Source organism: Brienomyrus brachyistius, chromosome 18 (genome assembly GCF_023856365.1).
Source record: "Brienomyrus brachyistius isolate T26 chromosome 18, BBRACH_0.4, whole genome shotgun sequence".
Lineage (NCBI taxonomy): Eukaryota > Metazoa > Chordata > Actinopteri > Osteoglossiformes > Mormyridae > Brienomyrus > Brienomyrus brachyistius.
This window is the reverse complement of record NC_064550.1, coordinates 1,923,915-1,948,924: the sequence shown is the minus strand read 5'-3', so window position 1 is coordinate 1,948,924 and position 25,010 is coordinate 1,923,915. Positions and strand designations below refer to the sequence as shown.

The window sequence follows — 25,010 nt, the reverse complement described above, 5'->3', positions numbered from 1 at the left end:
CCCCCCCCCCTCCAAATAAATAAATAAATAAATAATAATAATAGGTAATAGCACATGTTCCAGTTGTTGGTTTGTGATTTGGAAAAGCTATTGAGAATGTCAAAATGATCGATACAAACTGTTTTGTGTTTTTTTATAGCAGTGCTTCTGAAAAGATGTATCTTACTTATCAAGCATGACTTGTTAGCGAATATTTTCATGAAAATGATTCTGTTGCCACTTAGAAAAATGTTCTGCAGAATATTTTATAAACAAACGCCTCCCATGTGTATTTTTTCATACATACTCACTTCAGACAACTCCAGCCCCGGTCCACATTGATGGCACGTGCGGCATTCACCGTTGTAGAAATACTGGTTTTCTAAGCAATCCATGGCAGTAAAAAATGCCTGAAGAAAACGAAAATGTGTGGAGTTTAAAATGATGTGCACTATATTACCTGATTTAAAGTATTTTAGAGTCAAATTTAGCACATTTTAACTAGCATCAAGTTAAATGTAAAATATAAATAAGTCTATTCCACACATATTTGGATATATTTTTATATGCACAGTTTTATAATCTGTGCCGAACAAAATGATTTAACGCAGAAGGGACAAACGGTGGGGCATTATTTACACAGAACAATATAGAGAAAATATCTTCGCTGCATTTATAATGAAACACTTCAATAGCGAAATAATAAATTAGACGACATTACGATACATAAGCCGACATTAAGATACGATACAATAATAATCTAAAAATGAAGTACAATTATATTTAACTACCGATTTTGCTTTATTGAACACCACTGCGATTACACTATACGCTTGTTAAAACGTATCAGAACGGTTATACGGCTATGCAATTTCTGTACAACGCCACATAAGTACCTACTAGTGATTTAGTGTCACTCTATCTTAGACTGGCATCATAACGTTCTGAAACGCTGCAAAGTACTGTACCTTTGTCCATAAAATGTTGGTAAATTGCTAAATCACACTTTCCTGTTTACTGAAGACGCGCTGTAGTGAGATCCGCACAGCGCCCGTTTCTCTCTATAGCGTCCTGTACATGTCCCGACATGTCTCCACTTTCAATACACGGCTTAAGCGCATCTCTCCATCGAAAACACAGGAATCATCAAATAAATGAAATAAGATTGTACTAGCTACACTAGAAAGAGAGTTTGTTGCATTATATTTTTATGATGATGCTGTTGATGATGATGATGATGATTATTATTATTATTATTATTATTATTATTATTAATCTATGTATTACGTTATTTTAAGAATTGTTTCTGTTACTATACAGGTACATAAATAAATACTATAAAGGTGAACTATTAAACAGTATATGTTGTAATATTGAGCAAAAATATTGAATACGGCCTCTGGTCCTACTAAAGTTTAATCAGGAATTTCCCGAAAGGAGGCACTGCAGTCACAAGTATAAATAATTATATAATTAGAAATAATCCTGCTTTTTCTTCCGACTAGGCGTTTTTTTCTTGTAAAACAAGTAACAGAAACAAACTAAAATACATTTATGAATTACGATATGGAAGATTTATTTATCCATTAATGTGTTATATTAAATATTTGCAATACTGTTACCTCAATGAAACTGCCATTTTATTGACGAAGATCTCTCTCTCTCTCTGTCTCTCTCTCTCTCTCTCTCTCTCTCTCTCTCTCTCACTAATATATATATATATATATATATATATATATATGCAGAAAACATTTTTAATGACGCTATAACATTTCTGTAAACATTTTAAAAGTAAAAGCACTGATACAAGCAGACAAATGGAAAACCTCAGCATCATTTTGTTAAAGCTATAGGCAAATAACGGTCCTTTATGTGCATTCGGCCTAATGAGCCCCCCCCCCCCTTTTTAAGGAAAAGTTTATTCCAGCATAATCCACACCTTCAAAGCATATAACTGCACACATTTTATCTGTGTAATAATTAGTCAAGAAAAACATAAAAATTTACACTCGTAAATAATAATGGAGGCAATTTAAGATGAAATGCTGAATTATGCTGCCCAATGTCAAGACGTTTTGTTAGGGCTGTTTTTAAATAAATGTAGGTTCTGCCAGGAGTCTGTGGCTTCATTTCATGATTGTGAAGTTAATAGACCTTTTTATCCTAATCTATCTCTAGTTACAGTACTAACAATATAAACATTATAATGTAATCAACACAATGTAATCAACTGAGTATGTATTTGCACCTTTTGTTAGTCTGAGATTCTGTTAGCTACTTTATGTTAGTCCTGAATCTATGAATATTCACTTTTATTAGCGTATATTTTATCATGTTAAAGGACAAATATATTATCAACCTTTTAGTTAGACAATGTGTAAAAGGCTGAAACTGCCTAGGTTTACTACTGAAGGAAGGGATTCGCCTGAGTTCACCATAAGTTCACGGCTGAGCATTTTTAAAAAACCAAGTGGAGCTGCTCGCGCCAGTATTATGTTCAGCCGAGAGACCAAACGGTAAAAGAAATGATGGACAAACTTATCACCTAGGGGTGTGGATTAAGGGAAAAAACTATTATTGTGAATGGCTGAAGGAATGATGATGCTTAAGTGACGAGATATTGTTAAATGATAAGAACTTATATAAAAATTGGTGTAAAACAGTACAGGACACACTTATACGTGTCCAGCCTTGGTTGTAACTTCTTTGTTGCAATAAAGACTGAATTCTGGATACTGCACAAGCGGCCCTCTGACTTCTGACTTGGCGGGGAAGGAGAACAAACCATGACACTAACACCTCACCACAATATGTTTTTATATAACCTTCCACATTAGATTGTTTTTCAAACCAAAAACTAAATAAACTTATTTAGCTTAACACATAACAAATTAACTGGTATAAATTAGATGTGTTGCTTTGGTTACCATTACGTCAATCCTAAGCACTACAGATGCGCCCATTTACATCAGTTCACATTTGTTTATAATGTTCTTCTTTCATGAAAACCGCTCCCAGTTTCCTTCTGTTTAATTGACCTTACCCTGAACCAGCTCTGTATAAGCCTGAAAAAAAGAGACAAAATATCTGTTCCTGGTTTCCAAATCCCTTTCTCTTTGTTTGGCACTAACAACAGCAACCCAGCAAAAAGACTGCATATTCTTTCAATCTCAGGACAGAGCCACTGAACACAGGCTGGTCGCTTCCATACTCTCCCCAGTCCTTGCCTCTGCTGTCCTACATATTCAGATCCTGAAAATGGGGCCTGACGACAATGCAAAAGTATTATAACAAGAGGAAACGGAAATGATACATAAAAGGGGACAATTTGTTATATTCAGGTACGTGAGTGTTTGCCCTGTGATGGCATGTGATGGTGTAACGACTGGATGCGGGGCGAGCGAGCGGGCTGCGGGAAAGCAGGATCAGGGAGAGCAGAATCTTAGGGCAATGGGGTTTATTAGGGAGCACAGGCAGACAAGGCAGCACTCGGTAAACATCAATGACAGATCCCACAAGACAGACTGAACACGGAATTAAATACGAGACATGACATCAGAATTTTAGAATTAAAATTTAAATTTAGAATTTAAATTTTAGAGCACATTCTACTTATACTTTTTGATTGCAGACTAATTAAAGTATTTATAGTATTAACTTAAATGTTACAGTTTTTGTAACTTAAATGTTTCCATCTCCTCTTCCATGCGCTTAAGTTAACATCACTTAAAAGACAAGTACAAAATTTTTATGTTAATAGAACTTGAATTTATTTGATTATTTTGTCATTCCTTTATAATTTGAAAAGAATAAAACAGTTTGACTGATTATAAAATTTGACTCACAACTTAAATTGAGTAAAATGTTCTTGGTATTTTATCGCACTTAAATATAAAACTATATAAACATAACAGGCAAAACCAGTTTCTAAACTGCCTAAAACATCTTAAATATCTTCTGTTGAACACTGTTTTTTTGCCATGTACACACTGCACTGTTAATATTTAAGACAGAAAAACACCAACGCAAAGACAGTGTGTATTTCCTGCCATGTTAACAGGGCAGCTACAGTATCTGGGCTCCTCAAACTGGACAATTCAAGGTGCCTATATAACCTTTAACATGAACACACCACTGTCCACAGACCCAATCTCTCTAGGAACATCCTGCAAAATACAACATAATATTAATGAAGTCGCAATTCCAATACAAATGTAACAATAGGAAATTCTGAAATCCACTTCACCATGTTTCTCAGTATTTTCTAGTGTCTTGGGCTTATTCGGTTTGCCAGCGTGCTGCAAATAGAAATTTGGAATTGTCTGGGCATTAGAGCTACCGATTTTCATGTAACTGGGATTAAAACTTTATGTAGGAATTAATGGATACACAGAACACCTTCTGTCACATTTGCAAATGTTTCACTGTTGCATCTTTTAGAATAATTGTGTGCAAAAGGGACATTGGTAATGACCAGTATGCATGCAGTCAAGGCTGCATCTATTTACTATGAATTCTGTTGAAGAAATTTGATAAAGGAATCCATTGTCAATGCATAAACATTTATAGTAATTCATTAATTTGACAGATACAAAACATAGATTTGTTCAAGAGATTAATACATACTGACAATGCATAATATAGTACAACAAATAAACACTGTTATGAGAATATCATATTTACTTCATCCACCAGAGTTTAGCAAATTTCAAGAAAATGTAATTTGGTAAACATAATTACATAAACCAAATAATTCTGCAATTAACATACCTTGGAATGAAATTATATTTTTTGTGTGTAAGTCTACATGTCTTAGTAACCTTGTTGGCTTAAACATCGGTACTGGGCATAATCAACAATGGAAATGTTAACTGAAAGCAGTAACAACCTAAGCACAAAGTAAGTTTCGTAATAGCCAAGCAACAGCGAACAAAACCTACTCCTACACTTCTAAACGTAGTGAACAAAAATCATTACACTTCTTAACATAGCAAACAAAAAAAGTTTCCATCCTTCTTGAAGACCTATTAATTGAATACATCTAAACAATTAACCGCAAACTGCACTTACCATTCCACTTTCCTTCACCAAAGTCTTGCCCCACATCAGAAAAATTATGATATAAACAATGGATATGCGCTGCTACAGCTTGTGAGTATAATATTGTTCTGGAGTCCAGTGCACCTCGGTGTACCTCACAGTGGATCTAGAGCGATGGCATTGCTGGGCTCACAGTGGACTTCCTGTCTCTCAGTGTATGTGCATCACAGTAGATGTCTGGAACCAGACCCTTCTCAATGATTTTGAGAAGGTTCTATGAATTGCATTTGTAGCTTTTATATATCATGAAGAGCAAAGAGGTTGCAATGCCACTGAAGCAGGCCTTCGTGTGCATAAAAAATAGAAGAAAGTAGTCAGGGGGCGGCATGGTGGTGCAGTGGTTAGCACTGTTGCCTCACACCCCTGGGACCCGGGTTTAAGTCTCCGCCTGGGTTACATGTGTGTGGAGTTTACATGTTCTCCCTATGTTGTTGTGGGGTTTCCTCCGGGTACTCCGGTTTCCCCCTACAGTCTAGTTGGAGTTACTAAATTACCCATAGGTGTGCTTGTGTGAGTGACTGGTGTGTGAGTATGCCCTGCGATGGGCTGGCCCCCCATCCTGGGTTGTTCCCTGGCTCGTGCCCATTGCTAGGCTCCAGACCCCCCGCAACCCAGTAGGATAAGCAGGTTGGAAAATGGATGGATGGATGAAATTAGTCAGAGGCACAATCAAAATATTGTCTCAAAATTGTTTGCTAAATTAAGATGCAAGAGCACCGAGAGCTCAGCAATTTTAAATAACCTGGAAGACCAGTAAACGTGGATGAGAGGTAGATATGTGTAATGCTGAAGAAAAACCCCTTTTATAACTGTTAAGCTGATCAGGATGTAGGCACCTATATGTCAAAGGTACCCTCTTATACAGGGTTTCCTACCAGTCACCTTCACTCTGCATCATAAAGTCTCTAGCCAAATTTATTAGTGCACAGAACTTGCATTTTTTCCCTTAGACTGCATTCGATACAGAAAAGCAATACAGACATCCCACCTCCTCTGGAAGTTCTGGGAGTCTCCTGCAAATTGACAGCAGCTCCCTGACACCCGCGAATGATGTGTAATGTTGGCAAAATCTGTCGTTCCACTATTCAGCGGCAGTAAAATTACCCTCCCCCCCAGTAGTGAGCTCTCTGGAATGTCGTGGGAGCATTGCATATGCCAAATGCCATGTACAAGAAAGGCAGATCTCAGCAGAGTGAGAAGTTTATTACATATATAAATACCCTTTTCATGTCATGTTCTGATGAACCCACTCAAACTCATTGGCACCCAACCTCCTAGTGGGACATGCCCAGCACACCTCATCGGGGAGGCATCCAGAAGGCATCCTAACAAGATGCCTGAGCAACCTCATCTGGCTCCTCTTGATGCAGAGGAGCAGCGGCTCTAGTCCCTCTTGAATGAAGGGAGAGTCCAGCCACCCTGCGGAGGAATTCCCCTTGTATTTGCGACCTCGTTCTTTCGGTCACTACCCACAGCTCATGACCATAGGTGAGGGTAGGAATGTGGATTGACTGGTAAATTGAGAGCTTTGCCTTTTGGCTCAGTTTCTTCTTCACCATGACAGACCGATGCAGCGCCCGCATAACAGCTGATGCCGCACCGATCCACCTGTCGATCTCCCGCTCCATCCTTCCCTCACTCATGAACAAGACCCCGAGATACTTAAACTTGGGGGAGGACCCGGAGAGAGCATTTTACCCTTTTCTGACTGAGGACCATGGTCTCGGATTTGGAAGTGCTGATTTTCATCCCAACTGCTGTGAACTGCTCTAGTGAGAGCCAAAGGTCACGGTCTGATGAAGTCAACAGAACCACATCATCTGCAAAAAGCAGAGACCTAATCCTGAGGTAACCAAACTGGACACCCTCAACACCCTGGCTGCTCCTACAAATTCTGTCCATAAAAGTTATGAACAGAATCAGTGACAAAGGGCAGCCCTGACGGAGTCCAACCCTCACCGGGAACGAGTCCGACTTACTGCCGACAATGTGGACCAAGCTCTGACACCGGTTGTACAGGGACCGAACGGCCCCCCCATACTCCCGGAGCACTCTCTACAGGACTCCCCGAGGGATGCTGTTGAATGCCTTCTCCTAGTCCCCAAAGCACATGTAGACTGGTTTGGCAAACTCCTATGCACCCTCCAGGACCCTGCTGAGAGTATAGAGCTGGTTCACTTTTCCACGGCCAGGATGAAAACCACACTGCTCTTGAATCTGAGCTTCGACAATCCGACAGACCCTCATCTCCAGCACCCCTGAATAGACGTTACCAGGGAGGCTGAGGAGTGTGATCCCCCTATAGTTGGAACACACCCTCCGGTCCCCCTTCTTGTCCACGCAATGCCGCAGATGCGTGTCAACCAGGACAACCTTGCAACATCCAGAGCTTTGAGGAACTCCGGGTGGATCTCATCCATCCCATGGTCCTGGCCACCGAGGAGCTTTTTAACCACCTAAGCGACCTCCGCCCCAGAGATAGGTGAGTCCACCCCCAAGTCCCCAGACTCTGCTTCCTCATTGGAAAGTGTGTCAGTGGGATTGAGGAGGTCTTCGAAGTATTCCTTCCACCAACCCAAAACGTCCCGAGTTGAGGTCACCAGCGTACCATCCCCACTATAAATAGTGTTGATTCTGCACCGCTTTCCCACCCTGAGCCGCCGGATGGTGGACGAGAATCTCCTTGAAGCCGTCTGGAAGTCACTCTCCATAGCCTCGCCAAACTTCTCTGATACCTGAGTTTTTGGCTCCGAAGCCGCATTCTGCTTGGCCCGCCGGTATTCATCAGCTGCCTCCAGAGTCCCACAGGTGAAAAAGGCCTGATAGGACTCCTTCTTCAGTTTGACGGCATCCCTCACTGTCGGTGTCCATCGGGTTCGGGGATTGCCACCGAAACAGGCACTGACCACCTTATAGCCACAGTTCTGGTCAGCCGCCTCCGCAATGGAGGTGTGGAACATGATCCATTTTGACTCAAAGTTCTCCGCCTCCCCTAGGACATGGGCAAAGTTCTGCCGGAGGTAGGAGTTGAAGCTCCTTCTAATGGGGGATTCTGTCAGAAGTTCCCAGCAGACCCGCACTATACTCTTGGGTCTGCCGGGTCTGACCAGCTTCCTCCCCCACCAGCGGAGCCAACCCACCACCAGGTGGTGATCAGTTGACAGCTCTGCACCTCTCCTCACCCGAGTGTCCAAGACATGCAGCTACAAGTCTGATGACGAGACTACAAGTTGATCATCGAACTGCAGCCTAGGGTGTCATGGTGCCAAGTGCACATATGGACACCCTTATGCTTGAACATAGTGTTCATTATGGATAATCCGTGATGAGCACAGAACTATATCTAGTCGGAACCTCACAACCTCACGCACCAGCTCAGGCTCCTTCCCCACCAGAGTGGTGACATTCCATGTCCCAAGAGCTAGCTTCTGCAGCTGAGGATCTGACCACCGAGGCCCCAGGCGTTAGCCACCAGGTGCTCGCCATCGAGCTCCATCCCCAGGCCTGACTTTGGGGGGGGGGCCCGGTGACCCGCGTCCGGGCGAGGGAAAACGTGGATCTACGTTATAACCATTCTGGTATCTCCATCAGATACTGTAGTTAGTGTCAAACTGTTAAATACAAACCACATCTACATACAAGACATGAGCTGGAAAGTATAACAGAAAAATTACTTGATATAAAAAATACACACTTGTCAATCTTACGTTAATATATATATATATATATCTTTCATGTTGCTGATTATAGAACCAGATATGCTGCAGTTGTTCTTCTACAATGAACCAAAACCAGAACAATGAATAAAGCTCTGGTCTGGGAGGTTGTATTCTGTTACCTCACCGATGCCACCCCCCACACTTGGTCTCCCACAGCTGTGTCTTGTGGTTTCGGTTTCACCTAATTGCCCGGCTTATTTAACCAGTCTAGCTGGATCTCTCTCTGAGAGAAACTGTTTGTTGATATTCAATCTCCTAGCGTTCTTTCTTGCTGCTTATCCTTGGGTGCCTGATTCTCCTCCTATGTGGTTTTCTGTGTGAATCTCCCAATGCATGTTTGTCCCGATCCCTCTCTTAGTGTGAATGTGTATATCGCTTCTCCAGCAACTGCTCATGTGCCTGTCTTTCCCTGCACCTCCAGGACCGACCTTCTGGCTTTTGACCTCCACTTACAGTAACTGTGCAAACAGTTCAAGAGCATAGATTTGGTTTCAACATTGGTAGGGACTAATCAGCCCAGAACCCCTACCCCCACTAAACTAAGATACTCCCAACAACATTGGTAGGGACATGTCAATACAGACTGCTTCCGGGATAGGCTCCGGACCCCCCGCGACCCAGTAGGATAAGCGTTTGGAAAATGGATGGATGGATGGATGTCAATACGGACACGTCAATACCAATACTGTTCAGACGCAAATGTACACCATTGAAATAATTAAGCATACGATAATGATTCCGAATAGATCAAAGAACAGCCTTGCAATCAATCAATTATTGGGAAACATACAATTAGATATTTCACTCAAGTACAATTTTGTCCCAAGTTTAGCTCCCATCACAGTTTCAGTTTCATAGATCAGTTTCAGGAGTATTTCTGGATGTGTTCTTTAAACCATCAGAATCTTAAAACATTCTGATGAATTGTGAAAAAGTGAGCATTTTCTTATTCACTATCAAAACTACATTGCTGCACCTTTTACTTGTAAAGTTTAATTTACAACTGTATTTTGAAGTCATTTATTACAGGACATGGAGAACTTGCTATTTCACACTGGAGTGTTACTAATTCCAAACACAGTGAGTTTTAAAATCGGCCAAAAAAGAAAAAAAAAAATAAACTTCAAGTGACAGAACACTGGAGTATACGACAACCTACCCCTCTGGTTAAAATATCAGAATACACTGGTGTTTTTTCAGAGATACACTGCCAAAAAATTGCGTTACTCTTCTCTCCCCTCTCAGAGGGCCTGCATTTTAATGTCTCTAATTGTTAGTTTTACAAGCTCATGTTCAAGTACATCTGTTTGACAAAACAGATGCATGGTCCACCCTGGATGTCAGCCACGTTATGACATAAAATGTAGTTGTATAATGTTCATTTTATTGTTCCAGAACTCTTTTGTGTCACAGACTTTACCAATTTATACATGTTTTGGCTTTTTTAATTAAACTTTCCATGGTAGGTGGAATAGATTAGGATATAAATTTAGAACAATTGATGATGACTGAATGACTGAAATTACTGAATGTGACATCGGTGGATTATTATAATGTATTATTTTAACAGTGACCATGATTTACGCAGACTTTGATTTTACGTTCTTGACAACATGTCTTAATATGTGTCACGCTCGATGCCGGTGAACGGGCGATCGCTCGGGCAGGCGGGCAAGGAGCAAGCCGACAGCCAGAATCCGGGGATTTATTCGGGAAATGGGAGCGGGGAAACATCAGACGTGGACTCACACCTAACATCAATGACAGACACTGAACTCTGGTAAGACATGGACTCAAATAGACAGGACTGATTGAAAATAATCGGACACAGCTGGGTACGATCAGGGAAGCACACGTGGATAATCAGGGGGGCGTGGCACACACGAGGATCGTACGAGCCTGGCATCACAATATGTTTATCTTCTGTTATGCATTTGCAGTAAACATCATCCACATTTATTTTCATTAGTATTTTTCAAAATTATTATTATTGTTATTATTATTGTTGTTGTTATATATTTTTGCTTATTATTGTCTGTGTTTTACAAGTTATAAGAATGTATTTTTCCCCTCCAAGGCATATCTGTCAGGTGATGTAATCTGCAAATGTCTTATCTGTTTCTCATCTAATAATAATTAAATGAATAAGAATATGTTGATGTGTAGCAAAAAGTTTTTTCGATTGTTTTATTTTTTGCTATAAATTATATCATGACTATAATGTAGGTCAAAATAAACATAGTTTCAAATAAGAAAACGAATAATGCCCAAAACGAGAGAAATCTAGTACAGTTCAGCAAAGGCTGTGTAGCATCAAGTATATTTAATTAAAATAAATTGCTGCTTTCTTAAAAATGCATGTTGTTTTGGTGTAAGTGTCTGCCAAACAAGGCTCCTGCAAATTTTATTGTTATTGATGTTCGACATACTGGTGTTTTAAATGTACTTGAACAAAGATTATTTTACTATGCATAAAGAAGTGTTTTCTTCTGAAAAATCAGAGATTGATTGTTGACACACAACAATGAAATGCGTTCTCTGCATTTAACCCATACGTGGCATTGTAACATAGGAGGGGACAGCTAATTCAGCACCTGGGGAACAGTGCTTTGGGGGAGGTACCTTACTGGTCAGGGATTCAAACCAGCAGTCTTTCAATTACAAGTGCGCTTCCCCAACCATTATCAGTCTTACAAGTAGCCCAAAAATTGTAGCATAGTTGCGTCATATTCTCACATTGTATGTTTTTAAGATACAAAAAGAATGCTTCTTACCTGCCCATTTAAGATCCTTCTCAGTCCACCAATGCACCAACATTCTCTTAGACTAAAAAAAAGACTAAAAAAATATATTTCTAATAGGCAGCTGGAGTTTTCTGTGCCACTAAACTGGTATGCATCTTTGCTTGGAAATATATACTCCTATTTTCTTAATTAACTGTTTATTTTGATCATTTTGTGATGAAAATGAATTTTAAATATATGCCTAAAGGTTTTAGAAGAGAAGAGAGAATTAAAGTGTTGTAAGGAGACTGGCTTGTGTATTTTATATGAATATATCCGGATACAGAGGAGTCTTACTAATGCGCAGACACAGATTTGCGTTAAACTATAGGGGAAAAGGGAAAGAAACGATGAACTGGACCAGTAACTAACTGCTCTTCTCTCAGAGTCAGCTTTCATGCCTGCGTGTATTTATGTCTGTGCGTAAATGATTTTCTTTTATTAGTTTTAATAATATGCTTTTCTAGTCATTTTCAAAAAAATATCCAATGTCAATGTTAGCAACTTAAGAATAACTTCACCTGTCCTCAGCCAGGAATGTGTGTTTGTTTGCAGCCTGCCACTTAACTGCCAACTTCTTGAAATTTTCATATACAGTGGGGCAAAAAAGTATTTGGTCAGCCACCGATTGTGCAAGTTCTCCCACTGAAAATGATGGCAGAGGTCAGTAATTTTCATCATAGGTACACTTCAACTGTGAGAGACAGAATGTGAAAAAAAAATCCATGAATTCACATGGTAGGATTTTTAAAGAATTTATTTGTAAATTAGGGTGGAAAATAAGTATTTGGTCAATAACAAAAATTCAACTCAATACTTTGTAACATAACCTTTGTTGGCAATAACAGAGGTCAAACGATTACTATAGGTCTTTACCAGGTTTGCACACACAGTAGCTGGTATTTTGGCCCATTCCTCCATGCAGATCTTCTCGAGAGCAGTGATGTTTTGGGGCTGTCGCCGAGCAACACGGACTTTCAACTCCCTCCACAGATTTTCTATGGGGTTGAGGTCTGGAGACTGGCTAGGCCACTCCAGGACTTTCAAATGCTTCTTACGGAGCCACTCCTTTGTTGCCCGGGCAGTGTGTTTGGGATCATTGTCATGTTGGAAGACCCAGCCACGTTTCATCTTCAAAGCTCTCACTGATGGAAGGAGGTTTTGGCTCAAGATCTCACGATACATGGCCCCATTCATTCTTTCCTTAACACGGATCAGTCGTCCTGTCCCCTTAGCAGAAAAACAGCCCCAAAGCATGATGTTTCCCCCCCCATGCTTCACAGTAGGTATGGTGTTCTTGGGATGCAACTCAGTATTCTTCTTCCTCCAAACACGACGAGTTGAGTTTAGACCAAAAAGTTCTACTTTGGTTTCATCTGACCACATGACATTCTCCCAATCCTCTGCTGTATCATTCATGTGCTCTCTGGCAAACTTCAGACGGGCCTGGACATGCACTGGCTTCAGCAGCGGAACACGTCTGGCACTGCAGGATTTGATTCCCTGCCGTTGTAGTGTGTTACTGATGGTGACCTTTGTTACTTTGGTCCCAGCTCTCTGCAGGTCATTCACCAGGTCCCCCCGTGTGGTTCTGGGATTTTTGCTCACCGTTCTCATGATCATTTTGACCCCACGGGATGAGATCTTGCGTGGAGCCCCAGATCGAGGGAGATTATCAGTGGTCTTGTATGTCTTCCATTTTCTGATAATTGCTCCCACAGTTGATTTTTTCACACCAAGCTGCTTGCCTATTGTAGATTCACTCTTCCCAGTCTGGTGCAGGTCTACAATTCTTTTCCTGGTGTCCTTCGAAAGCTCTTTGGTCTTGGCCATAGTGGAGTTTGGAGTCTGACTGTTTGAGGCTGTGGACAGGTGTCTTTTATACAGATAATGAGTTCGAACAGGTGCCATTAAGACAGGTAACGAGTGGAGGACAGAAAAGCTTCTTAAAGAAGACGTTACAGGTCTGTGAGAGCCAGAGATTTTCCTTGTTTGAATTGACCAAATACTTATTTTCCACCCTAATTTACAAATAAATTCTTTAAAAATCCTACCATGTGAATTCATGGATTTTTTTTTCACATTCTGTCTCTCACAGTTGAAGTGTACCTATGATGAAAATTACTGACCTCTGCCATCATTTTCAGTGGGAGAACTTGCACAATCGGTGGCTGACCAAATACTTTTTTGCCCCACTGTAAGTTTGCTTGTCATGTTGGGCTTCTCGCATCTTCTTTCCTGACAGCAATCATTTTTCTGTAGCACAGTCTAGGGCCTTGTTTTGATTTATTGATATGCATGTTATGTTCCTGCATAGAAATTCATAGAAAGTTTTTTTTTTAATTAATCAGACATATTAGTAACATAGTAACATACTTAAATGGGCAGTGGAGTCGGAATTATCAAGACGGTCAGTGGCCATGTGTCTGCCCATTGAGACCAAATTTAAAAAAAAAATGATGTGTCCCAGAGACATTAGTATCTGATTGTATGTACATTAGTACAATTAAACTGGAGATTAAAATTATTGTAGCTGTATAATCCTTTAATCTTAAATTGATTGTTACTGATTGCTTTTTGACACTACTAATTACTCTGATATGAATGCAGACATGACCCAAAATACATATAACTGGGTGAAAAAGTTGCATTGCAGTAAAATTTTAAATGTAATTTCAGACACATATTAATTTTAAGCAAAATCAATTCTTAAAATTCTTTATCTATTGATATACTTTTGTTATTATTATTATTATTATTATTATTATTATTTATGTTCTTGTTTTTTATGTCAGTAAGTGAGAATGCAAGACATTTAATAAATAATTATGAATGAATTCTAGTTTTACTAAAATAAATCCATATTTTTTTCCTACCATTTGATTTTTTAAAAGTTCTGGCTTAGTATCTCAGATTAAAGGCTAAATATTATGCAAACATTTTCAAATATAGTAATAATAATAAATGCTTTGTTGATCTCCATGGTGAAATTCTCTTTTCATGCCTCCCTCAACTTGCTCTTTGTAGAATAAGTTGTCAGCGAAGGGCTGCCACCTGTAGTGATGCCCAGGGAGTTAAGGGCCTTGCTCAAGGACCTGCAGATGTGCTGAGCCACACTGGCTTTGCCCACTGAGCCACATGCTGCACCCCCTTTTACTGTTGCTTGGTATTTCATTTGCATAGAGAATTTGAAATTGCCATTTTCATACTGTTTTGGTTTGAAGAATGTTTGATTTTGTAGGAATTGGTTTACTTCTGTTTGACATCTCAGGGTTCAGCTGTTTTTCTGTTTATCTTCCAGAAAAACTTTTAAAAACTTTTTAAAAACATATTTATTGTATTTAAATACCAAAGTATTTAAGATGCATCAAAATGTATTACAGCACCTAAAACACTTAGTAACAAGCGAAGTTAAATGAAATTTAAACTAGTTACAACAGAAAAGTTCTTTAGTCTCAAAAGATCAAAGTACAAAACATCAAATGAACCTAAACCATGAAATGCAACATGCTGAATGTTTTTTACTTGAATAAAATTCCTGGAGCTGTTCGAGATGGAGCTGCTTATGCAAAGGTCTTGAATTAGTACCAAAAACTGAGTCATACAGAAAAGGTAAACCTCATTTCCTCTGTAAAACAAATCATGCTACTTAAAATATTGAAACATTACATATAATTCTCAGGGGAAAAAAATAAAACAATTATATCAGAATATAATATAAATCTTGCATTATGAAAAATGGAATGCTTACCAGAAAAACAAACTTCACAACAAAACTTATATAGCTTAGTCAAAATATGAACCCTCGCCTCCAGACTTCTGGAACAGTAGGAACAGAATCTTTTGTTTAATATATTATTGATAACCTTTATCTGAACTTTTTAAAACATACTTGTTTGTCAAAAAAATAGCAAGAAATTGAACTACGTACAGTGAAAATTTCAATTAAGATTCTTCTGTCAGAATAAAGCCATTTTGCAAATGCCTATGAACATGCCATGATAGTCACTCAGAGAGCTCAATTAAAATGTACATTTATTGCCTTTCACTACCAACCTGGGCCATCCATCCACAATGCCAGGTTTTCTGCCCACTGGTCTGCACACACTGCAGGAAACAGGTAATTAATGGGACCTGGGACTGCTGATTGGATGGATGACTCCAGGACGAGATGTACAAAAAGCAGACTCAACTGCATCCCTCCTGATAAATAGGAAGTTGTAAATTGGTTTCAACTTTCTTAACCCCGCTGCCTGGCAAAGACTAAGCGAGTTGTTCTCCATCAACAACATGGTCAAAAACCAGGTGGAAAGAAATAGTAAAGACCCAAACCAGAAGCATTCCTGCAACAATTATTACATTTCTGTGAAAGACCTTTAAAACCTTCTCATAACACATACTAATACCTTTACTTTATACCAGACTTCAATAACCAAAAATACAAAAGGCTAGTGAAAGAAAATGAGGTTTGCAGCTATTTCACTTTTTCCTTGAATTATATTTGAAAACGATATAAAAATGAATAATGAGTCATATAGATCGCTGAGGTGTCAAATAAGTCAATGATAATTTACTTTGATAGAAATGTTTAAGGAAGGATATTAGATTTGATTTCCCATGTCTACTGTATGTTGGCAGTGTTGGCCAGCCAGATGCTGCATCTGGCTAGTCATTCAAAAGAGACTTGAACCAAGTCCAAGTATTAAAGTACTGAATTTGGGCAATTTTATCATAGATGGCTGGCAATTAATTGGATCTTTTATGAATATCTGAGCCTTTGTTTAGATGCATTATACTTTATATATATAGTTTTTTTATTACATTATAAGCATTTATAATGTAATTAAAGAAATTATATAATAGAAACATAGGCATGTCTTTTATAGGCTAATAGAAAAATAGAGAATGAAACTTAATAACCCCTCTCAAGAGATTAGATTCCATGTAACATTGTCTTACTAAGATTTGCACAGAAATTCCAACTGGACTCCATTATGTAGTGGAAAGCATTGGACCAGTTTCATATATAAAGCTATATTTGGACAGTCTTCAACCGTCCCGCCCTTGGTATTTATCATAATTATTTATCAGCAGTATGACTAATTATGTATTCACAGTTTCATAGTGACATATTACTGATTATATTGCAAGGAAAAAGGAATCCAAAAAAATCAAGAATTGCTTTATAAAATTGTTGAATTGTTAGTCATCATTCAATGATACATTGAAAAAATATATAAAGTTTTGTTTGATTTTTTTCAGTAGAATTTGTTTACCAGATTACTTTATCATTATTGGAAAATACACAGTCCGGATAACCTAGACCACCATCCATCCATCCATCCATTTTCCAAACCACTTATCCTACTGGGTCGCGGGGGGTCCGGAGCCTATCCCGGAAGCAATGGGCATGAGGCTGGGAACAACCCAGGATGGGGGGCCAAGCCCATCGCATGGCACACTCACACACCATTCACTCTCACGTGCATTCCTACGGGCAATTTAGCAAGTCCAATTAGCCTCAGCATGTTTTCGGACTGTGGGGGGAAACCGGAGTACCCGGAGGAAACCCCACGACGACATGGAGAGAACATGCAAACTCCACACACATGTGACCCAGGCAGAGACTCGAACCCGGGTCCCAGAGACCTAGACCACCATTTGTCACAAAATTTGGATGTGAAGTGCAGATTAATGTATTTTAATTTCACCTAGCAGGACAAACAAGCAGAGCTGAGCTTTTTGGTGATAGTCTGCCTCACTGCCTCATCTTGAAGGACAGAAGATTATCGCATACAAGGAACACTCATGTGATTGTTTGATTTATTCACCGATACTGCATGACATGGGTTTAGAGGACGGTCTCTCCTTGAGCCTGTCTGCAATAATGTTACAATGTAGACAGGACAATGGGTCCAGAATAACAAGTGCTTCTGACAAAAGCAAAGAGAACATTTTGTATCTATATCCATTACAAAGTACAGTAAATTTCATTAATTTCAACAACCCTCTCAATGATCTCAGTGACATTGCTAAAATGTATTTTAAATGTCTCAGTGTCTGACAAAAGTTGATATATTGATATTGGAGTATGATTCCAGTATTAATATTAGTTTACATTAATATATTACTTTATATATATATATATATATTAATTAATATATAATTAATGAGCACTATATGCATTGTTGGGACTGTATGCACATTTTGTTGTCCTGCTAAAATTTCATATCAAGCTTGAAATCTTTGCAGACTAAATGAAGTTCCTTTCCAGTATATCCCTCTGCAGTGCACTATATCTTTTCCTTAGTTCTGACATTATTGCTCGGACCTGATAACAAAAATCATCAGCGCTGTCATACTTGATGGTGTTTATTGGGATATGAACAGTTTTAACCTTCTAACACAGAATGCACATTCTAGGCAAAAAGTATATCAAAACATAATACCTTTCCCCACTGGAGCACTGTTATGCTGTCTGGGAAACTCCAAACAAGCAAAGAAATTAGTAGCAATGTTGCAAGCTTGTGAAGTCATTTACCAAGTTACTGACACAAATACAGTAAAGACACCTATACAATCTACATCCCAAACTGAGTGATGAAACAATGCAAAGAAACGGCAAGTATGCAAAACTATCGTGTAACAAAAAGTATCATAGATGCAAAAAAGGAGACATTGACCACACGTGTAAAATGAAGACAGTCAGCCTTTGTGATGTTTTGGGGTCGATTGACACCCGCCACTTATGACCTTCAATGCAGGGGGCAGAGCAAAAGGACCAAAAGATGAATTTAAACATCCATACACATAACTAACAGTTATACAATATTATTGCTTATATTTACATCAAGTTAAAGTAATTTTCACAAAGCTATTCTATAAATCAGCGATTCTCAACCTTTTTGTTTTCAAGGCTCACGTCATATTCAAGGCTATGACGTCATATTAATTTCAAGGCGCTCCCTGTCTATGATACAATATATTTGTCCTAAGCTGTCAAAAAGGCTTACTTTAAAATTCAAATAATAATAACGAGCACAAAATCGCACGCAGGCTGCTTTTATTCAAGGTTAACAACCGTTTAGCAATGGTTGGCAGAGACAAAAAGAAATCTTAACTCAAACCTTCATTGCTTGTAACTGCCGAAACTAAACAAAGAAATCTTAGTGGGAAACTTGCCGCTACTGCTGGCTGGTAAGGAGGGCAGTGCGAGGGGAGATCCTTAACAAACATACAGGCAGGTCAGTTTGGGCCTGTGTTTTGTTGTAATAGCTGAAAACTCTGACTCACACAGATAGGTGGTACTGTATGGTTGGAGCACCTTCATTGTTTTATTGTGATACGCTTTATATTTGGGGCCACACTGGACCCAGAATGTTTCCAGTGAACACTGACTGAAGCGAACTCTCAGTGTGCCAGCAGAAGTCAAGGAGTTGCTCCAAGAGTTTGGTGGAGAAGTATCTGCAGGCTTACTTTAAATACAGCCAATAAAAGGCTTAATAACACACATACAGTCTGCTGCTTGCTCGTCTGTCAGCTCTGGAAATAAAAGCTTGTCAATAAACCCTGATATATATACAGTGCCCTACTGTTTTATGATGCTTCCAGCTTTCTTTCTTGAATGAAGGAATGCATCTGCTCACACTTGTCTGTGGCACGTGAAGAGCCATGAATTTTCTATTGTTTTAATTTTTTTTTAAAGCCTCAACTTGGTCATGCTCGGTTGTTTGCGTGTGCACCCTGCCTCATTTTATTTAGCTTGCCTGTCTCACTAAAAATCTTTAAAAAGTTTAGTTGGTAGACAGAGTTAATTATGGGACTTGTTGGTAGGGAGCTGTGGAGCTGGGATAGGACTGGACTGGGAGACACCGAGATTGGAGATGGGGCTGGAGTAAGGAGAGGTCTTGGAGAAGGGGCTCGAAGCCGGGGATTTACCGTCTGGTGGGTGTCTCTCTCCAAGCAGCATGAACTGGTCAACACATGGGACCCCCAGTTTACTGGCCTGCAGACGCCTCTAGACTCCTGAATACAACAGGAGCCAAAACAGGACAAGAAGCAAAACTCGGAGACATTCCTCTGCCACCCACTTTAGGCTCAGAAAATCAGTCAGAACAGAGTTAGTCTGCCTGGGACCCCCAATTTACCAGCATAGCTGAAAAGTGATGTTTAACGGTATTGTTTGGCAATGGTATTTTCTGTGGCAATGGCCAAGTTCCTTGGCCTTTTTCTTTCCAAATACTTCTCCGACTATCTCTGAAGTACATGCCATTATCAGTGTTTCAGCTATTGTGTTTGCTGTTTTTTGAGCTACAATGTGAAACTTTTAGCAAACTCTTATTCACCATTTGCCTTTAATCCTAAAAAAATGCACATGTTGTATTCTTATGCTTGCTGTGTTTTATCTCTAAGTGTCTTTTTAAGCTTGTGGGTTTCAGAAACTCCTTTGACAACACTTGGTAGCAGAGGACACACTGTGGCTGAGGGATGTTCTCTGCTCCCTGGACAGAGAATGAAACCATAGCTCAAGTAATTGTCCTTGTATTTGTGAAATTTTGTCAATGCTAAGTTACAGTATCTGAACAATTATGCTTTGTATTTACTGCATGATTCATGCGTAGAGGTGGCGTGATATCACAGTGCTTAGCACTGTTGCCTCACATCTCTGGGACTGGGATTCAGTCTGGGCTCCTTCTGTGGAGTTTGCTTGCTCTCCCCATGTCATTATACGTTATTGTCTCCAGGTACTCATGTTTCCCCTCACAGTGCGAAAACATGCCGAGGTTAATCGGAGATACCAAATTGCCCATAGGTGTGCCTGTGTGAGTGAATGGTGTGTGAGTGTGCCCTGCAATGGCTTGGCGCCCCATCCTGGGTTGTTCCCTGCCTTGTGCCCATACCCTCTGGGATAGGCTCTGGACCCCCCCGTTACCCTGAATAAGATAAGAGGGCACAGAAAATGGATGGATGATGCACACTTACAGATTTTCTTTATGTAAGTAAAAAAAAACAAGCATCAATCAATATAAAAGCCAATTTTTCAAAACTCTTCATAAATTCTGCAATACCAACACACAACTTGGCCATACAATTAACCTCTCCTCCGAAATGAAATGCACTGCAGCCACCAAAACAGTTAATCCTTGTCTCAGAACAGATTCATACTAACAAGATTATATGAATCATCAGTAAAGGTTCATCTGCAAAGTAACTGTTTTCATTCTTCACAAACATTGCACTAAAAAAAGTTTCTCAGTTTGTAAAATGTCTAGGAATGAGCAAACCAACTGCAACCATGTTGCAGTATATTTCAATGGCCTTTATTTCTTACTGTAGTGTAATTACTAAATACTCAGTCATTTTCCAAGAATAGATGCAATTTATGAGGAAATACTACAGAAACAAAATACATTATGCACATACACTCAGTGACAAAAAAAAAGTTCAGCACCCAGATGTAATGGTCCAATGGTCTGGTAATTTGGTACCAGAATTTGGTACACGTGCAGACCAGTGATGGGTAAAGAGCAGGCAAATCTACTCACCAGACACAGAGGATGCCTCATAGACACAGCATTACCAGAACCTGAAGGAGTTTGATAGGGGTCCCATTGTGGGTTTGCTTGAGGTCATATTATGCAATTGCCCGGTATGTGGGGCATTCAGATGTCACAGTCGCTTGATGTTGGAACCAATGGGCACGTGAGGCACCCACCCACACCGTGAAGGTTCTGGTCACCCAAGACAGACAACGCCAAGGGAGGATCAACGTGTTGTGCGTCAAACATCAGAGAACCCCATGGCATCTGCACCTGCCATCCGGACACAAGTGTTGGACTCTCTACAACACCCTGTGTCACCCTGCACAATGCCTCGACAACTGTCATCAGCCGGACTATGGGTTCATCGTCCCATGCATAGGCTGCCATTAACACCAGCACAGGTTGCATTTGGAGTGGTGCCATAACCGGGAGCATGGACTGATGACGAGTGGCGTCGTAATGTGTTGAGTGATGAATCTCAGCTCTGCCTTACCATGGATGACCAGCATGAGTGTGTATGGCAGGGCCAAGGGGAGAGGACCAATCCTGCCAATGTTGTGGAGAGACACGACGGTGTTATTCCTGGCATCAAGGTGTTGGGGGGGGCCATACAGTATGACATCATGGTGTGGGGAGCCATAGGGTATGACATCAGGGTGTAGGGAGCCATAGGGTATGACATCATGGTGTGGGGAGACATAGGGTATGACATCATGGTGTGGGAGCCATAGGGTATGACATCATGGTGTGAGGAGCCATAGGGTATAACATCATGGTGTGGGGAGCCATAGGGTATGACATCATGGTGTGGGAGCCATAGGGTATGACATCATGGTGTGGGGAGCCATAGGTTATGACATCGTGGTGTGGGGAGTCATAGGGTAATACATCATGGTGTGGGGAGCCATAGGGTATTACATCATGGTGTGGGGAGCCATAGGGTATGACATCAAGGTGTGGGGAGCCATAGGGTATGACATCATGGTGTGGGGAGCCATAGGGTATGACATCATGGTGTGGGGAGCCATAGAGTATAACTTCAGGTCATCTCTGGTAGTGATTCGAGGGACCCTGACGGCACAGCGCTACGTCAGTCACATCCTGCATCTTTCCCCTCCTGAGACAGCATCCTAGTACAGTTTTTTAACAACACAACGCCTGTCCACACATGACATGTGTGTCTATGGACTGCCTGCATCATGCTCAGGTCCTGCCATGATCAGCCAGGTCACCCGATCTTTCCCCAATCAAACATGTGTGGGATCAGCTCGGACGTCAGCTCAGACCCAGTGCCAATCTACAGGATCTCGAGAGCCAGTTACAATAGCTGACATGGGATTAGCAGTGCGCCCATACTACCAACTCTATTGATCCGATATTATAATTATTGCGATACAGTCAAATGACCTTTCACCACTGGCAGATTCACCACATGCTTAACTGTTTTTGTCACTGAGTGTACATACACACACACACACCCACAAATTTGAAAATGGTACACAACTGTAACAATACTATAGTAGTAGTACTGCTAATCAATTCTATCCTCTGAATTCAGCCAGAAGATCTCATCTGCATCACATCCGATGTACTTTCTAGTGATGCATCTAGGATAGTATATCTTGTCATGCCTGATCCATCCTTGACATTACTCTGGAGAGATATTCTGGCATCCAGAATTCATAGCATCTAGCAACGGCATGTGATCATGTGGGCGATGGTCATAAACATTCCACCTCCATGCAGAAAAGAATTCCTCAGTGGAGTTTAGTAAGGGGGAGTATGGTGGCAGAAACAATGAGGACATCCTTGGGTGTGCTGCAAGACGCTCTGTGACTGCAGTGGAGTGGTGAAATGCCACATGATCCCACACCAAAACAAATATCACAGCATTTGCTCTCTCTCTCTCTCATCCTCTGGTACCAGTATCCTGTAGAGTTCATCAAGGAACAGGATGAGGTGTTCTGTGGTTCGTTTGCGCCAATTACTGGTTTGTGCGGCAACACACCGTCATTGCATATCGACTCCCCCATTGTGATGTTGGCTTCTCTGTCCTGGGACTTGCGCAGTTGTTCTTTGCCCTACAACATTGGACCCTCACTGCCATTGTTTTACCTACAAAGATGAGCCCATGGGCTGCCTGCATAGCTTCCAGCACCATGACACTCTAATAGGAAAACACAAGGTACCACATCATAAGACTCACATTACGTTACAGTAACATACAGTATTGAATGCAAAGCTTTGTACTGTATGGTGTGACCTTTTTAGTGTATAGCAGTTGAAACATTTGTACAGAACATGTATGGAAGGCACTTTTATTTTATGCTAGGTCCATGTTTAAAAAGGACGTCATCCCAGAGCCAACCTCTTTATATGGATGACAATCAGATCAACTGACAGTGAAATTCCTGGTTAGGTAATCATCTGCAGTGGGTGCCTGCTGTGTTTGGTCTCATGTTAATTTTATTTATTTTATATAACATCATTTTTACAATAGATTTTGAACAGTTTAGCCCACATGCACTGATGTTATGGCAACTGTGTGAAGAGTTTTGTGACTTCAGTATTGCAGAATGTATCTTAGCAATTGAGAAAAACTGTGACATAAATATGCCCATTTCAGTCTTGCAGTGTTTGCACTCCTGCAATTTACTGCAGCTGTAAATGTTGCTTACTGGTGATGTGAAGTAGCCAAGGAAGTACTTGCAGTAGCATAGCTACCTTATTTGAGACAAATGAAAGCTCCTGATGTGGTTTCTGGGGAAAATGGTAAAAGCAGATCGATACAATAAATTGTGTAATTTGAAACTGTTAGTGTTCAGACTGTTATTTCCCAGAAAGGCCCCTTCTTAGTTCTCTGACACTTCTTAGCAGGCTGTGGACCCTGGTTGAGAACCATTGCTATAAATTATCTGACAGGAGAACCACATACTTTAAATACAGGGTGCAGACTGAAGAGACAAATTGGAATTTGTCATGCAAATTTATACCCCCCCCCCCAGTCATCACATACCCCAACCACAGTCATCCATACACTAACCATGCCCCCAGCACTCTCCTATGTCAGAACTACTGTACTTACAGTTTTTGTCAATACACTAACCTCATTCCCATAACAGAGCCTCAAAACTCCACATTATTGTTATTAGCCAAAGAATTGTTTCATTTCTTACCGTTTTCACTATTTGCAAAAGTATATTTTGCAAATTACTAAGTACATTCGTCATTGCATAGACAACTAGCATTGTACAACTCTCAATTCACTCCAATATGTCAGCCGCAAAAGACTTTTTAGTTGTCAGCAGTATACATTCCTCATTCATATCGGCACAGTGGGTCACTGTATGCCAAATCATCTGTCCCTGTGGGGAGATTATATTTTTTTACCTTCAGCAACTTGTGAGAGAGCTGGTAGTGAAGAGCAGTCACCTGTTGGGGCATTCAGGGAAATAAGGGGTTAAAGGCCATGTTCAAGGACCAACAAACATACAGAGGCTGGGCTTGAACCAGCGACCTTCGAATCACAGGCAGAGAGGCTTAGCCCACTGACCTATACACTCTCAGCCACAGGCTGCCCCTAAATACAAGGTATAATTAGCTGCATATTCATTGGCTACTTTGATGGGCTACTGATCAGTCTTGGATTGACTACAAAATACTGCTATTTATATATAAAGTGCTGAATGGCCTTGCACCAGAATATCATAGTAATCTGCTGGCCTTATACAACCCTCCTCGTTTTCTTCAATCTCAAGGAGTAAGATATCTGTTAGTACCCAGGGCAGAAGGAACTGCAGCAGGCTGCAGAGCTTTCTCAGATGTGGAATAGTTTTCCACCGGAAGACTATTTGAGGCTCACTCTCACTCTCAGTATTGAAGTCTAG

The 25,010-nt window shown here is 40.3% G+C and overlaps 1 protein-coding gene across 2 annotated transcripts in view; it reads right to left on the bottom strand.

Moving 5' to 3' along the window:
• Positions 1-24,642, bottom strand: part of eda2r (ectodysplasin A2 receptor) — a 33,656-nt gene extending 9,014 nt beyond the window's left edge. The window contains exons 1-2 of one of the 2 annotated variants that reach the window (XM_048984643.1): positions 24,514-24,642; positions 291-389 (exon numbers count right to left, since the gene is read on the bottom strand). In XM_048984643.1, coding sequence (XP_048840600.1) covers positions 291-389; positions 24,514-24,567 — 153 coding nt within the window. In that variant the 5' untranslated portion in view covers positions 24,568-24,642. Of the gene's footprint in view, positions 1-290; positions 390-947; positions 1,084-24,513 lie in introns of those variants that run through there. The other variant, XM_048984644.1, reaches the window with a different exon arrangement.
• Positions 24,643-25,010: the final 368 nt, after the last annotated feature.